A 14,751-nucleotide genomic window follows, 5' to 3' on the forward strand; every position below is an offset into this window, starting at 1 on the left:
TCTAACCGCTAGGCTTTGACCAATTTGAACCTTAACATGTTACAGTTTTGTACTTAGTATACCAGTTCTGTTTTATTCTGTGCTTTGTGCTCTGTTTTTGTCTTTAAATAAACACCCAATAAAAACACATTTGCCTTCATTTAGTAGCTAGAGTGCTTAATCAATCAAGTATACTTGATGAACGTTAGAAACGTACACTTTTGTAGTGGGGGGTTCGGCCATAGTCAGTAGAAATTTGGTCGGCCAATATATTCCTGGTATTACGGTACTTCTCCAATGGAAAATATGCATTGACAGTATGCAACTACCACAAAGGAGTAGAGACGAATTAAGCGTTTGTTGTCAGAATATCGTCTGTAGTCACATGTGTACAAAACTAATCGTATCGCTTTAGGAAGACATCGATTTATTAGTTATTTAAATGTATTACTCGCAATAGATATGACGGAAATGTTTTCAACTCTGTATGGGCAAAATGATGCTCAGGGACCTCCTCGATCATCGTCTCTGGGATTTGGACCGGGAAATCCACCACCCCCTCTGCCGCCAAACCAAGTCCCGATGGCGGCCCAGATGGCACCTCAGCTCGGGGATGAGGGGCCTGCTCTACGGAAGCCGGGAGCCATGAACGAACCTTTTTATTTACTGCGAGAACTACCAGGTAGAGTTAACATTTCAGTGTGGGTACTACGTAATATGTTTATTCGTACCCGAGTGGAGGATTTGAAGTGATTTTTAGCTAGCCCCTTAGGTTATTTTCTAATAATAACATTAACTAACGTTAGCCTTTCTGAGCTAGCTGGCTATTGGCTAAGAGCCCAGCGGCAGTAGAACGTTAATCTGGTGTGTGTGTGTGTGTGTTATATTGCTATATCAATTTCGAAGTGCACTTCCTACATTAGCCATCACAAGTTACTCCCTCTGGAGTCTGGACCCTAGTAGTATGGTACATTGACGTCCGTGTGGACAAACTCTGGATCTTGTTACTGCATTGACAGTGTATTTTAAACATTTGCCTCACAGTGGGCAATGAGCTTACGGGCAATACCAACCTCATCACCCATTACAACCTGGAACACGCTTACAACAAGTTCTGTGGCAAGAAAGTCAAGGAGAAGCTCAGCAACTTCCTGCCAGAGTTACCAGGTGAACTACCATTCATCACCTTTACTATGTCTGTCTGTGTGTGTGTCTGTCTGTAAGTGATTTCTGTGCACCCATCCCACTGAGTATCCCACCTCACCTGCCTCTTCCCCATCTCTCCCTTTTCTCTGACTAATAAATTCTCTCTTTTCCCTCTTTCCTGTGTCTGTAGGTATGATAGACTGGCCTGGTACACAGGATGGCAGTTCGTTGCGTTCTCTGATAGAGAAGCCTCCAGTGTGTGGCAACTCCTTCAGCCCTCTGACCGGAGCCAGCCTCACCGGCTTCAGACTGCACACCGGACCGGTAGAGAGAGAGACACACACACACACACCTTCCTTTGACCACAATACTCTAATTTTTAGGGTACTTTATTAGTCCAACACTAGGCCTCCGTATCATTTCTATACTGTTAACGATGATGTTAAGACATTATCTACTCTGTGTGTCTGTGTTCCAGCTACCGGAGCAGTACCGACTGATGCACATCCAGCCTCCAAAGAAGAAGAGCAAGCATAAGCACAAACACAACCGACCACAGGATCCCATACCGCAAGGTAACGCATGTACACACACACACACACACACACACACACAACCATCCCATCAGCCTTTGAAACCCTTCTGTCTTCACAGAGACGCCCTCAGACTCTGACCCCAAGAAGAAGAAGAAGAAAAGGGATGACGACCCTGACCGCAAGAAGAAAAAGAAAGACAAGAAAAAGAAGAAGGTAAGACTGCTGCCCTGACCCTTTCTCCATCTCTTGCACCGAAGTTGGTATATAGGAGGCCTATAAGCCTGCAACCTTGTCCCTGGGCTAATTGCTCATATACGCCTGGAACAACAACGACTCAAATGTGGGAGTGAACTAGGGCTTTCCCCAACAACAACCGGTTTTAAAACATGTATTTTTTCCATACATTGACACAACCTATGTATTTTAATTAAATCGACTATATACACTGAGCTTGTCTGATGTTTTAAGCAAACTGTATGATGAAATAATTGAGACACACAAATGACTGGAGAGAGCGAGTGACAAGCATCCGTTGTCTCCCTGCTGCAGCGACCACCACAGAACATCCACTGTGTGTATAGCGCCGTCTGTGTTGCTGAAGCTGCAACATAATTAGTCACATCTGACTGAAAAGTTATGTTCCCCCGAAATCCCTCATTTGTTTAGGATAAATATTCTCTTTACGTGACACATCTATGCTTCGCATGCACGTGACCAATAGGCCCTGACCTATAGCACATCATAATCACATCAATAAATTGGTTATAACAAACTCTGAATGCCGCAACACGTGTGACAGCAAAATGGATGCAGAGGACCTGACAAACTGGAAACGGGGGAATGTTTACTGGTTGTGCAGGAGGTAAAGGGGAAGAGAGATGTGTGGGATAAATGTGACTAGTTGTGGAAAATACTGGAGATCAGGAAAAATAAGCTATGGCGCAAGCGCTGGGTGCATATTAGGCCTGTGTGGGCCAAACAGGTGCTGTTAGATTACAATATCATTTTTCTGACCGTTTAGAACAATGTTAACAACACTAAATAAATGTATAAGCGTACCAAAGAGTCTGTAACTAATAAAAAAAACATGTAAATCCTTTATTACAGCAAAGACTAAAAACAGTAGCATTCATTTGTGAATGCAATTTCCAAAATGGAAAGGTTTAGGCCTATTTATTGTTTACACAAATTATTCAATGGTCGCTTTATTTTATTTAAAAACTAAAAAATTGATTGCATTTCTCATCATGAATGACTCGTTTGCTGTGTGATGACATGAATGAATAAATTATTGAGACAGTAGCCTATATAAGTATTGAAATATAGGCCTAAGTAAGTTACGGTATTAAGACTAAACAGGATGTGTTCTTAGGCCTACAGCTTGATGGTGGTTATACAAGGTTGATATACTTAAGCAATAATGCACGAGGAGGTGTGGTATATGGCCAATATACCACAGCTAAATGCTGTTCTTAGGCACAACGCAGAGTGTCTGGATACAACCCTTAACCGTGGTATATTGGCCATATACCACAAACCCCCGAGGTGCCTTATTGCTATTATGAACTAGTTAACAACGTAATTAGAGCAGTACAAATACCTATTTTGTCATACCCGTGGTATACGGTCTGATATAACACGGCTGTCAGCCAATCAGCATTCAGGGCTCCCAGTTTATAATAAGCCTATTAATGATAATGACATTACTTATTATTATTATGATCATGATAATAGTAATAACATAAGGAGATCAAGAAAAAAGGAGGGTGGTTATTATTATTATTTTAAAAATGGACAATTTGGAACAGTTTAAACAGCACTAAATACATTATATTTAATACCAGAGATGCTGGTCTAACGAAAAAAAAGCTTATTACAGCATAGCAATGATTAAAAACAGACACTATATGGATGATTTATAAAGCCAGGCACATTTAACAGTTAGGCTATTGATTATAGACTTAAGTTGGTTTCCTCTCTTCACTTTTCTAAGACAGTAAGGCGAGGGCTGTTTTCTTGTCTCCTCATTCCATTGTTGCCTCCGCCGCATTGTTCTCAACACCAATATGCTGATTAACTTTGCTGTTATACACGTAGCAACATGTTCTAGGAAAAGGCACCAATTCAACAGCGCACTGATGTTTCAGAATCGCGGACAGCAACTGCTATCCAACGTGGGAGAAAGCACATCTGTTATAAAATAATATTTTTATTAGTGTTGCACCATTGTTCCTAATTAATCATATAAAATTTCAGTAGCACATCTTAGACTGATTGACTGTGCCATCCCCACGGCCTCCACAATGGATAAGTCCACTCAGACAGGAGACTTGTACACCATGATTTGTATTTTAATTCGATTTTTTTGCTCCTGCTCAACTAAATAGATTTCGGTCGACCAACAGCCTATCGCGCAAACAGTCAACTAAATAATAACATATTTATCATTATTTGATCTTAGCAAATCAAATGACTGCAAGCTGTGGCTCTAAATCAGAAAACATGCGGTATGCTAGCAAAATAATTGACCCAAGTTTGAGAGACTAAACGCTAGCTGTCTACCTTTTTGAGTTAGCCAACTTAACATATTGCTGGCTATACATCAACATTTGTGTGGTCAACGTGTTGCATGTGGGGAAAACTTACTGTCCCAATAAAAACATAATGGACTGAAATCTGCAGAAAAATGGCTGAAATCTCCATATTGCATCAAACGAGCGCATACAGGGGGAACATAAACAAAACGGGGATACGAGTTCAGAGGGAGGTTATTGGAGATGAAGCCAATGGTTATGGATCGGCACTTTTTCTATAGTATTTCTGTCTGTCCTTACAGAACCGCCACAGTCCGGACCACCCTGGCCTGGCTGGCTCTCAGCCCAACAGCCTCCGATAGACCAGACAGAGACAACAAGTGTGTGTGTGTTTTTTTGAGAGAAGCTGGTACGAGTGTGTTTAGAAGAATCAGGAAATGTTTAGGAGAGTATGTATTTAGATACAAGAGATAATGCTTGTGACAGGGAGGGGAAAGACAGTATGTGTCGTGTGTGTGGTAGATTTGGATGTCAGCAGTGTAATGTTGTTCGAGGATGAGAGACGGAAGGCCACTGATATTCTGAATGAGTGTATATTATGTTCCCCTTTTTCATTTGGTTGTGATATTTTCTGACCACATATTCCAATAAACTTTGGTTTTTGTCCATGCTGCGTTGATCCTCTGTCTGTGGCACGGTTTTCTCCCTGACGCCTCAAGGGTTGCCTTTAGTGATATGCTGTTTCAGTCTTGGAAACAGGACTCTTCTACAGGTAAAGGGGAACTAGCGAAGTCAGGAATATGCACCGGCGTGTTTACAATCTGAAAACATCCATTCAACATTTTCATTTCTAATATGAATATAGTACTAACTTGGAAGATTGTCAGGGATATCAAAACACAGTCACAGGACAGTTTCTTACTTATGTTTATACTTAAAGCTGGTTTTAGTCCCCAAATGAGACATGGCAGAAAAAAAATGATGCATATCACTTCTGACACACAAAAGCTATAAACAGGAGCATGATGGGGAGGGGATACAATACATTTTGGCATAGCTACATGCCCCTGAGGAAAGGTGCTGTACATATTGAAATATGACTAGAACGGCTCCCAACATGGATTTGGTTTCCTAGGTGAAGTTTGGTTCCGTCTTTTCACATTCAAGTCTATGTACTGAGGTCAGGCAAGGCACTGAGTTAATACAAAAATACCACTTTCAATCCCCCCCTTCCCCACTATATACTAATGATTCACATTAACAGTTGCATAATAGTAACTGCATAATATAAATGCATCAGACTATATTGAGAACATTGGTGTCTTCTCAGCCAATAGTGTTTTGTTACATATGCACTGTGGAGCATTACACCAGAAGCATTTGCATAAGAGAAGAAAAAAAAAGTTATATTTACAAAAACGGTCTCCATAGGCCAGAGCTTTCCCTGGTCAGGATATGTGGATAGGAAAAACTCCTGGCCCTACAAAATACATGAGCTCTGTAACCAGGTAGAGTACACAGCAAAAACACAATCTTCATCAGACGTAGTTATTTTCATGGCACTACAATTAATACATCTGCTAACAATAACACACAACTTCCCTTTTTTAACACATATGCAGCTAAAAGGTACAAAAAGACACTTAAATACATATTTACACACACAAGTTCATTCATTACTGTGCACAAAGCTGTAACAGTATGACACAGTGGACACTACCATTCTATGCATCTACTTTTATAACCTTAAAAAGTCTATGCTTTTGGCGGTCAAGTGTCACAAGTTCATGTTGTCCTATTTAAAAACATCTGAATTGTATGTTCAGTGGAGGATGACCGATTAACTCCACTTCTTCAATCTTCAATCTAGGCATAGAATATCTACGTATTTCATGGATGATAAACTGACCGATGAAAAGTCAAATCTCCACACCACACACAGATGGGTCTTGATTGAAGAAAGACAGTTGGGGGATAGAAGAGGTAGTCAGTGTCTCTACAGTCAGTCTGTATGCATGTTAATGTGATAAAAATATTGCAATAGAAAAAGTATTGGCATTATATTTGGTACAGCAAATTGAAGCATTACTCATGGCTGGGTGAAGTGTGCATGGCTTTGGTTTTCCCAAGCTTCCTAGTAAAACGTATCACTACCTTACTGTGTTAATTCACACTTAATGTCATTTTGGTTCCTTTTTTTGTATATGACACCCAGTGTATTTGATTTACAAACAGACACTATCATGAATGGCTTTTTTTTGTTTCAGCAGAAGTTGCACAATTCATATCTGAATATCATTCTTTGGTGTTGTGTGTGTTCGTCTGCATGGGTTGAGTCATACTAAAGGATCAACACACCACTGAAGGGTCTTTCAAGTACCTTAGACGTTTTGGCCTAGCAACACGGACATATGAAGGTGTGAGTGTCTGCTTGTGACCAGTGAAAAGTGTTGTGGCTTTTTAACAAGTCATTTGGATATTCTGAACTGAACCCAGAAACTAAAATAAACAGCATAAAATATTGACGACACAACTTCTCCTTATCGAGACAAATGTGTGGATTATGATTAAAAAAATATGGTTTAGTCAACAAAAACAGCAATAATCCTAACAATGGAAAAAAACATTGGTGATTTTGTGGATAACCATGGACACTGACAAAAAAAATCCTACAGTTCCCACAATCCTTAGCATTGCGCAGGAACCACTTCCTGTGCTAGACCGTTGCTATGGTGTTTGAGGCCGTTGTGATCTGAGTGGTTGAGACCCTCTCTCTCCTGGCCAATGCCATTCTTTTCTCGAGCCTCCTTCTCCTGGATCAGGTGTCTGCGATGGTAGAATAGGTATCCAGGCAACAGGAAGCCACCCAATGAGAAGAGGATCATGCCCAGGTTGATCTGATGGGTGACGAGATATGGGAAGTTAGACGACCAGTGAGGGGTTAAAAAGCCTTGTATGGATAACTGACTCACCCAGTAGGGGTCTCCGTGCAGGGATCCCACCATGATGATGAAGAGGGGCTGCTGCAGCAGGGCCACCACAGCACTGATCATCGACTGCAGCCCAGTCAGAGTACCAAAGTGGTTAGAGGGGTACCTGAGGGAGAGAAATGATTCCTCAAGTCAAATTCTGTATTTAAAAGATGATGGTGACCATAGTTGCATGATGACGATGAGAACTTACACAGCAGCATACAGGCCTCCACAGCAAGAGTGGATGAACCCTCTGACCATGGTGTGGAGGATGAAGGTCAGGATCTACAGGAGAGAGAATGTTGACCTTTGGGTATTTCTGTGCGTTTGTCTGATACAGTATGTCAGAATGAACGAGCGATCATTAGTGTGTGTGTACCTGGAGAGGCAGGTTGTCTATCAGACAACACACTCCGAACACCAGCAGTAGCAGATTTGTGAAGATGAAGGCTCTCATGGCATTGGTGATTTTCTGGATCTTTTTGTCTCTCGTCGGCCCGTCTGTTGGTCTGTGTGGGATTGGACAGGGACAAAAGACATCAACCTCACCTCTTATATCCATTTAGCCTCTTTCCTTTTGTCCCTGTCCTCATTCTATTTTTCCACAGAGTTCCCATTATGCCTTTTTTCCCCCCCGTCCCCCCTCTCTCAGGGTGCAAATTACAGGGGATCCAGGGGTGCTCAGCTCCCCTGAACGCAAAAAAAGTCAAACTTGGGGGGTCTCTCTAAATAATGATAATTTTACCAGTCTCCTATTTGTTTAAAATGCAGTGGTAAATATGTTTTACAGGTGTTTAAATATTCAAATAAAAGCTTCCAATTGAAACTAACACCCCCCTCTCTGTCATGGTGGAAACCATTTATTTCTAAAGGGCTGCACTTGTCATCCAGGCCAGGCGGAGTGCTGTTCGGATGGTACAATTCTATAGCTTGCTAGACCGCAGTGCTGTCCACTCAGTAGTGCTGAATTTTGGCCTCAGCTGTGCTCCTTTACGCATAGATTTTCATTCCAATGCATTAGATTTATCCGTTGATTTGTCATTGTTTTCTTTTGTCAGTCAACTGTTTAGAGCGCACATTGCTTTGTTTTTCAGGTGCGTGCGAGTACTGGTGTTCTCCCTGGCCAGAAGAGGTAGACCATTTTAATTAGCTTCATTATTTTCTAGCAATATTTGTATTATATTGAATGTGTAGGCTACCTGTTCAGAGGAATGCACTTGATGTTTATCATTGTGTATTTATCATGCTATTGCCATTGATTGTTGTGTCTCTAATTCCCTATTAAGTCGCTGTTACTACTTTGTACGTTTTGTATTTAAACATCACACTGCTCTCTGTGCCGAGTTGTGGTAGCGAGCCGCGATCCTGAACGGTGTTTTGAAAGGAGTGTCATGACTCTCCTGTGACGATCTGAAGGATCAGGTTACAGTGTGTCCGCTCTACAGCGTGCTCTCTCTCTCTCTCGTAGAGGGGGAGAGCGGGAAGTCTGCCGTTTTATGGCGCTAATAAAATACGCTGCCCCAATGCCCTGTAGTGTTCAAGGTTGGAATGTAAACTGTGAGAACAACAGAGACACCCTTGAGCATCAAAAGTTTGAATAATTAAACAATATTTCTATTGTTGAGAATGTGGGACTGGTCTGTGGACACTTAAGGGACAGTCATGACAAGTGTGTTTCATTTGGTGACATCATGAAGGACAGGAAACACACACAACTGTACCTCTTGAAGTGTACATTTCCCAGCTGTCAGGTTAACATCTAAATATTGTGAAATGTATGTGATTAAACTATTTGTGAAAAGATGTAATGTGATATTAACCTTCTAAATGAGAAAATATGGGTTTTCATATAAAGTTAACCAAATCAGTGGTCACGCCCACGTGAGCATAGACATTACATCAGCGTCATGGAATTGCCCCTTTTTCCACAGAGTATAAAACCCACTTCCTACAAAATGTACATTAAGTCAGAGAACGCTGGGATGGAGTCCCCACGTTGGAATGGCTACAATTCTATAGACCATTAGACCATACGGCTGTAGTTTTGGCTACACGGCTGGAAATGGTTAAACTCTGGGACAATCGATCACTACAGAATAAGAGCAAATCCTAGATGTAAAATTACTAGTCTGCAGCTAGAAATTAGGTAAGTCTAGGACGAGAATATCGACAACCGCCGAAACAGCTATTCTAAGAACATGGTACGCCTGACGTATCCATTACAACAGACACTATCCAGAGCCGCGGAGAAAACTACAACCACGAAGGACATTGTGACTTCTGGGGAAGTTAACCAGAGACCCTGATGAACTGACTCTCCAACAGAGAAGACAACCACATACGGGCGTAAATGCAGTGGGGGGAAAAAAGTGTTTAATCCCCTGCTGATTTTGTACGTTTGCCCATTGACGAAGAAATTATCAATCTATAATTTTAATGGTAGGTTTATTTGAACAGTGAGAGACAGAATAACAACAAAAAAATCCAGAAAAACGCATGTCAAAAATGTTGTATGTGACTATCAAGCCGTCAAATTGGCTTCGTCCGCTAGGGACTTTTTCTTGGTATCATGTAGTAACCCAAATATCTACTGTTTGTTTTATTTAATTGTGTGTGATTATTTAGTTAGTAAATAAATAAGCCAATTTGTATATCGCTGATTTATAATTTAGGCTAGGGTTCGTGCAGATTTCCAAAGGGTTTCATTAATAGAAGACTAATTCAGAAAACTATAACTCTAAATCTCAACATTTTCCGTGGTGCCCTGACTTCCTAGTTAATGTTTACATGTTTAGTTGAATCACGTAATAATTAAACCTAGAGAATTGATTTGACAAAATAAGTCTTCACATTTAATATAGTCCAGACACGACAGGAGCAAGCACTAAAATAAAAATCTCCAATATTTTACTGTTTACAATGGCCTTATCAATTAATTGGCTCCGTTTCTAAATGGTTGTGTTAGCAGTTTTATCTTAAGCAGCTGTATCTGGAGTCTGCATATGTTCATGAGTGTTAAAGTTCATACACATTGTTGCCTAGTCTAGTAAATTGGCCAGTTTCAGACCCATTTCAGGTGTACCAACTTTTCAGTCTACAAAAAAGGTAAATTTGGCAGCAAAATGCATCAATTAATGTAGGCCTAGTCATTAAGCACACTTTTGGGTGTTTTGTAACAAATGTGTATTTCAGTTCATCAAACGGTCCGAGTGCACATGCACTGTTTGGATGCGAGAATTATTTTGAAGTGGACGAAAATGAACAGGTAGCCCACTTTTTGAAGTGATTTGTTTGACAATCACATGAAAACATGATGACTGGTTGTGTTCATGCCACATAAAGGTAATTCATTTGTGTCGTTTTACTAGTAGGCCCATAAAAACTTCACGTATACATGCCCAATAGAGAGACCCCCCAGAATGTCATGGTGTCATTCTCACGCTGCTCTCTCACACACCTCTTCTCTGTCTCTGCCACACACTCCTTCATCCTCCAGTCCATGATGTAGCCAATCAGAGGACAGGTGACCAGGCAGAGCAGCTGCAGGGTGCCAAAAATGGACGAGTAGAAACTCACTGGAGAGGAGAGAACACACATTTAGACACACATGACAAGGACATGTCACTTTCACCAGGAGACATTTCTCACCTTTCTTCTTTGCCTCGACGATCAACTCCCCAGAAGCTGAGGAAAGAAAGGAGGACAACTTGATTAGAACACATTTACATGGAGGGAATAGGGCCCAGTCATGACAGTGTGTTGGTTTGTCAGATGACTGCCAGCTGGTCTGGTTTGTCAGTTGACTGCCAGCTGGTCTGGTTTGTCAGTTACTCACCGTGAGGGTTGCCGTGGGTGACGAGGAACTCCAGCATCTTGTTCATGGCGCCCATAAAGAAAATGATCCTGAGCTGGGTCATCCCCATGGTAACCAGACTCCACAGGAAGATGGGCGAGAACACCGACCTACGGAATGGGATGGCATCTGAGAGAGAGAGAGAGAGAGAGAGAGAGAGAGAGTAGGCAGACAGTTAATATGGGTCTATGGGATGTGTTTGTGAGCAAGAGCTGTTGTGTTTTCAGGTGTGTGTTCTGGACTCACTCTGTGTGTCAGTTGGGAGTTTCTCAGTGGAGTCGTTCAGGCCTCCATTCTTCTGACTCAACCTCTCTCCCACACCCTTATGGTCCCCAGACAGATAAGTCAGCGCTAACTTCTTACTGTTAAAGAGGAAAAGAAACCAAAGGAGAAAGTTGTTTATTACCTCTTATGTTGCATGTCAGTATGGTAACTGTTGTATTTCTACTTAACTGTCACTCTTAGTACTACAGTAACCTGATCAAGTTTACTGTCTTGTTCTAGCATTGTGAAAGTATTATGATAATATTGTAATAGCCATTCTTTTGTGATCTGACGTTGTTTTACTGTTGTACTGACCTGTAGTCGACCTCGTCGGGCGTGGGGAAGGCCTCCACTGGCCAGTTGAGGAAACAATTGAGGAAGACTAAGCCTGCTAGACCCGACCACACCCACATGATCACCCGGAACGACACACCCGCATCATAGATCAGCTTAGAGAGGGACGAAGGGAAAATGGGGTGTTATTTGTATAGAATAGTACAAATATTTGAGGCTTACTGTGGAAAGGTCATTGAACGTGCTTTCTATATGTATGAGTGTTACGGGGCAACGGTAACAAATATGCATTCATATCTGACAAACATGCAAATGTGCATCCATCATGGTTACCTTGACTCCAGGGAAGGTGACAGCGGAGGAGGCGTAGGAGCCAATCATCAGAGACATGATGGTGGAGCTCAGACTGCCAAACATGTTGGGTAGCTGCAGGGAGAAAGATATATATTTACGAACAGTCTCAAACATTGACAATTTGACCAAAATCAACACACACTGATACAGTGAGAGCACAGACACTCAGTACTATTAAAGTCTTGTTTGGCTGTGTTTTAGGAGTGCAGTGATGCAATTTCACCAGCAGAGGGCACAAAGGTATTGAGTAAAACAGGCCTACAGTATCACTTTGGCAGAGGAAGTATCACACTAAAACAACTTCCTATCATTTAATAAAGTTAATAATAGACATGTCATAGACACAGAAGGATGGAAGCATAATTAAAAATTGTTTTAGACCCAATGCCATTCAATAAGAGTACTGTTCATGAGCTAGGCCATTCTCAGCACAGACTTTGTCTATTAGCAACCATACATCAACTATTCATAAACGAATAACAGCAACACTGACGTGCAGTGTCAACGTCCTTCGATTAAAAAAAAGTTGATAATTTCTTCATGTTCAGGATCTCATCCCAAATTGATCACTATGATAGTCATTATTACTTGTAAGAGCAGACTACAGAGCCATCTTGCAGCACAAACTTAACGTTAGTTTCAACAAGTCAAGATGCCATTGAAGTTATTTGCATAACTGAATCTCTGGGAGTTTAGGGAAATATTTGTACACAATATTTTCTTCCCAAGAGCAGTAGTACTCGTGCCGACTGAAAGTGAAACGTGACGGCGTGAGCGAGGGGAAGTTGTGATCTTTTTGTCACCAGGTTGGTGTGTTGCTGGAGCCTAGAGGTCTCCCTAGGGTCAGGTCAGAGGAGTCAGGTCTGGCACAACAACAAGCTGTTCCTGGCCGTGTTCCGACATGACACCGGACTAGTAAGACACCTGAAACACCCGTCCTCATTGATGGATTCCAAGAAGGCAAATATTTCCCATCCTGGCGTTGCAGACAACGTGTAAAAGTACAGATATACCAGGATGATCTTTGGCAGATTTTGTGAATGCCATGGGCCATGTGCTAAAAACACAGATGAAAGTTAGTATCTCTTACAAACGTCAAAGTAAAGTTATTCTAGCCATGTTAAATGCCAGTCTTAACGTTTGCCTGTTGACTAACTGTACAGCACAGTGAGACAGAGTGTCCCAGCACCTGTCTGTTTGTGTGGTGTGTGTGTGTGTGTGCAGGAGGAGATATTCCCACTGGTTCTCTGACAGGAGCCCATAGAGCACACATTTAACACATATCCTTCAAGCACGACATCCCTGTTTAGATAGCCAGGGTCAGTGGAAACACGTGTGTTTAGCAGACAGGAATGACCGACACCACATGACCAAAAGTATGTGGACACCTGCTCGACGAACATCTCATTCCAAAATCATGGGCATTAATATGGAGTTGGACCCCCCCATTGCTGCAATAACAGCCTCCACTCTACTGGGAAGACTTTTCACTAGATGTTGGAACATTGCTGCAGGGACTTGCTTCCATTCAGCCGGCGTTCAAATTCATCCCAAAGGTGTTCGATAGGTTGAGATCAGGGCTCTGTGCAGACCAGTCAAGTTCTTCCACACCGATCGACAAATCATTTCTGTATGGACCTCGCTTTGTGCACAGGGAAATTGTCAACAGGAAAGGGCCTTCCCCAAACTGTTGCCACAAAGTTGGAAGCACAGAATCGTCTAGAATGTCATTCTATGCTGTAGAGTTAAGACTTCCCTTCACTGGAATGAAGGGGCTAGCCCGAACCATGAAAAAGCCACAGACCATTATTCCTCCTCCACTAAACTATACAGTTGGCACTATGCATTAGGGCAGGTAGGGATCTCCAGGCATCTGCCAAACCCAGATTCGTCCATCGGACTGCCAGATGGTGAAGCGTGATTCATCACTCCAGAGAAGTTTCCACTGCTCCAGAGTCCAATGGCTAGCGAGCTTTACACCACTCCAGCCGACGCGTAGGCTTGTGTACGGTTGCTTGGCAATGGAAACTCATTTCATGAAGCTCCCGACAAGCAGTTGTTGTGCTGACGTTACTTCCAGAAGCAGTTTGTGTCAGTATTGCAATCTCGGACAGACGATTTCTACACGCTGCACGCTTCTGCACACAGAGTTCTCATTCTGTGAGATTCTGTGGCCTACCACTTCCCGGCTGAGCTGCTGTTGTTCCTAGATGTTTCCACTTCACAATAACAGCACTTACAGTTGACCTGGGGCAGCTCTAGCAGGGCAGAAATTTGATGAACTGACTTGTTAGAAAGGAACTGACTTGTTGGAAAGGTTGCTTTACCCCCCTCTAATCTACACACAATATCCCATAATGACAAAGCAAAAAGTGTATTTTTTTTGTGTGCACATGACATGTACATAAGTATTCAGTATAAGTATCCCTTTGCTATGAGACTGGAAATTGAGCTCAGGTCCATCCTGTTTCCATTGATCATCCTTGAAGTTTCTACAACTTTTAACTACAAATTAAGAAATTAATTTAATCAATTTTAGAATAAGGCTGTAACGTAATAAAATGTGGAAATGGGAAGGGGTCTGAATACTTTCCGAATGCACTGTATAGTGTAGCTGGTTTACTGACAGACCATACAGTCTGTCAGGTACATGTGAATTACTGGAAATTTGACATGGATTTGAAAATGCATTCCAGGATAGATAGATATATCTATATAAATAAAAACACATCTGTGTAAAGAGAATATGGGTGTAAATGTGTCTGAGAGAAACAGACAGGGAAAAACGAGTGTGAGCGAGACAAAACGTGTAGTTGAGT

General features: G+C 41.8%; 2 protein-coding genes across 2 annotated transcripts in view; one reads left to right on the forward strand and one right to left on the reverse strand.

Moving 5' to 3' along the window:
• The first annotated feature begins 262 nt into the window (after positions 1–262).
• LOC115205197 (mediator of RNA polymerase II transcription subunit 19-A) lies at positions 263–4,863 on the forward strand. Its single transcript, XM_029770922.1, has 6 exons — positions 263–661; positions 1,024–1,146; positions 1,316–1,449; positions 1,604–1,700; positions 1,780–1,874; positions 4,498–4,863. The coding sequence occupies exons 1-6, from the start codon at positions 442–444 to the stop codon at positions 4,555–4,557; spliced, it is 729 nt and encodes a 242-aa protein (XP_029626782.1). The 5' UTR covers positions 263–441; the 3' UTR covers positions 4,558–4,863.
• A 243-nt stretch (positions 4,864–5,106) lies between these two features.
• The window catches only part of LOC115205195 (large neutral amino acids transporter small subunit 3-like), a 29,551-nt gene continuing 19,906 nt past the window's right edge, over positions 5,107–14,751 (reverse strand). The window contains exons 6-15 of the mRNA XM_029770920.1: positions 11,912–12,004; positions 11,600–11,733; positions 11,267–11,382; positions 11,003–11,149; positions 10,816–10,851; positions 10,625–10,742; positions 7,547–7,676; positions 7,379–7,452; positions 7,168–7,291; positions 5,107–7,092 (exon numbers count right to left, since the gene is read on the reverse strand). Of these exons, the coding sequence (XP_029626780.1) occupies positions 6,883–7,092; positions 7,168–7,291; positions 7,379–7,452; positions 7,547–7,676; positions 10,625–10,742; positions 10,816–10,851; positions 11,003–11,149; positions 11,267–11,382; positions 11,600–11,733; positions 11,912–12,004 (1,182 nt within the window). The 3' untranslated portion in view covers positions 5,107–6,882. The remainder of the gene's footprint in view (positions 7,093–7,167; positions 7,292–7,378; positions 7,453–7,546; positions 7,677–10,624; positions 10,743–10,815; positions 10,852–11,002; positions 11,150–11,266; positions 11,383–11,599; positions 11,734–11,911; positions 12,005–14,751) is intronic.

Source organism: Salmo trutta, chromosome 13 (assembly GCF_901001165.1).
Source record: "Salmo trutta chromosome 13, fSalTru1.1, whole genome shotgun sequence".
Lineage (NCBI taxonomy): Eukaryota > Metazoa > Chordata > Actinopteri > Salmoniformes > Salmonidae > Salmo > Salmo trutta.

Bases quoted from the DNA above. Each gene is read 5' to 3' on its own strand.
- LOC115205197 (XM_029770922.1), top strand. From the start codon at position 442: ATGACGGAAATGTTTTCAACTCTGTATGGGCAAAATGATGCTCAGGGA. The intron at 1,147-1,315 runs GTGAACTACCAT...CTGTGTCTGTAG, and splicing joins CTTCCTGCCAGAGTTACCAG to GTATGATAGACTGGCCTGGT. The intron at 1,450-1,603 runs GTAGAGAGAGAG...TCTGTGTTCCAG, and splicing joins TCAGACTGCACACCGGACCG to CTACCGGAGCAGTACCGACT.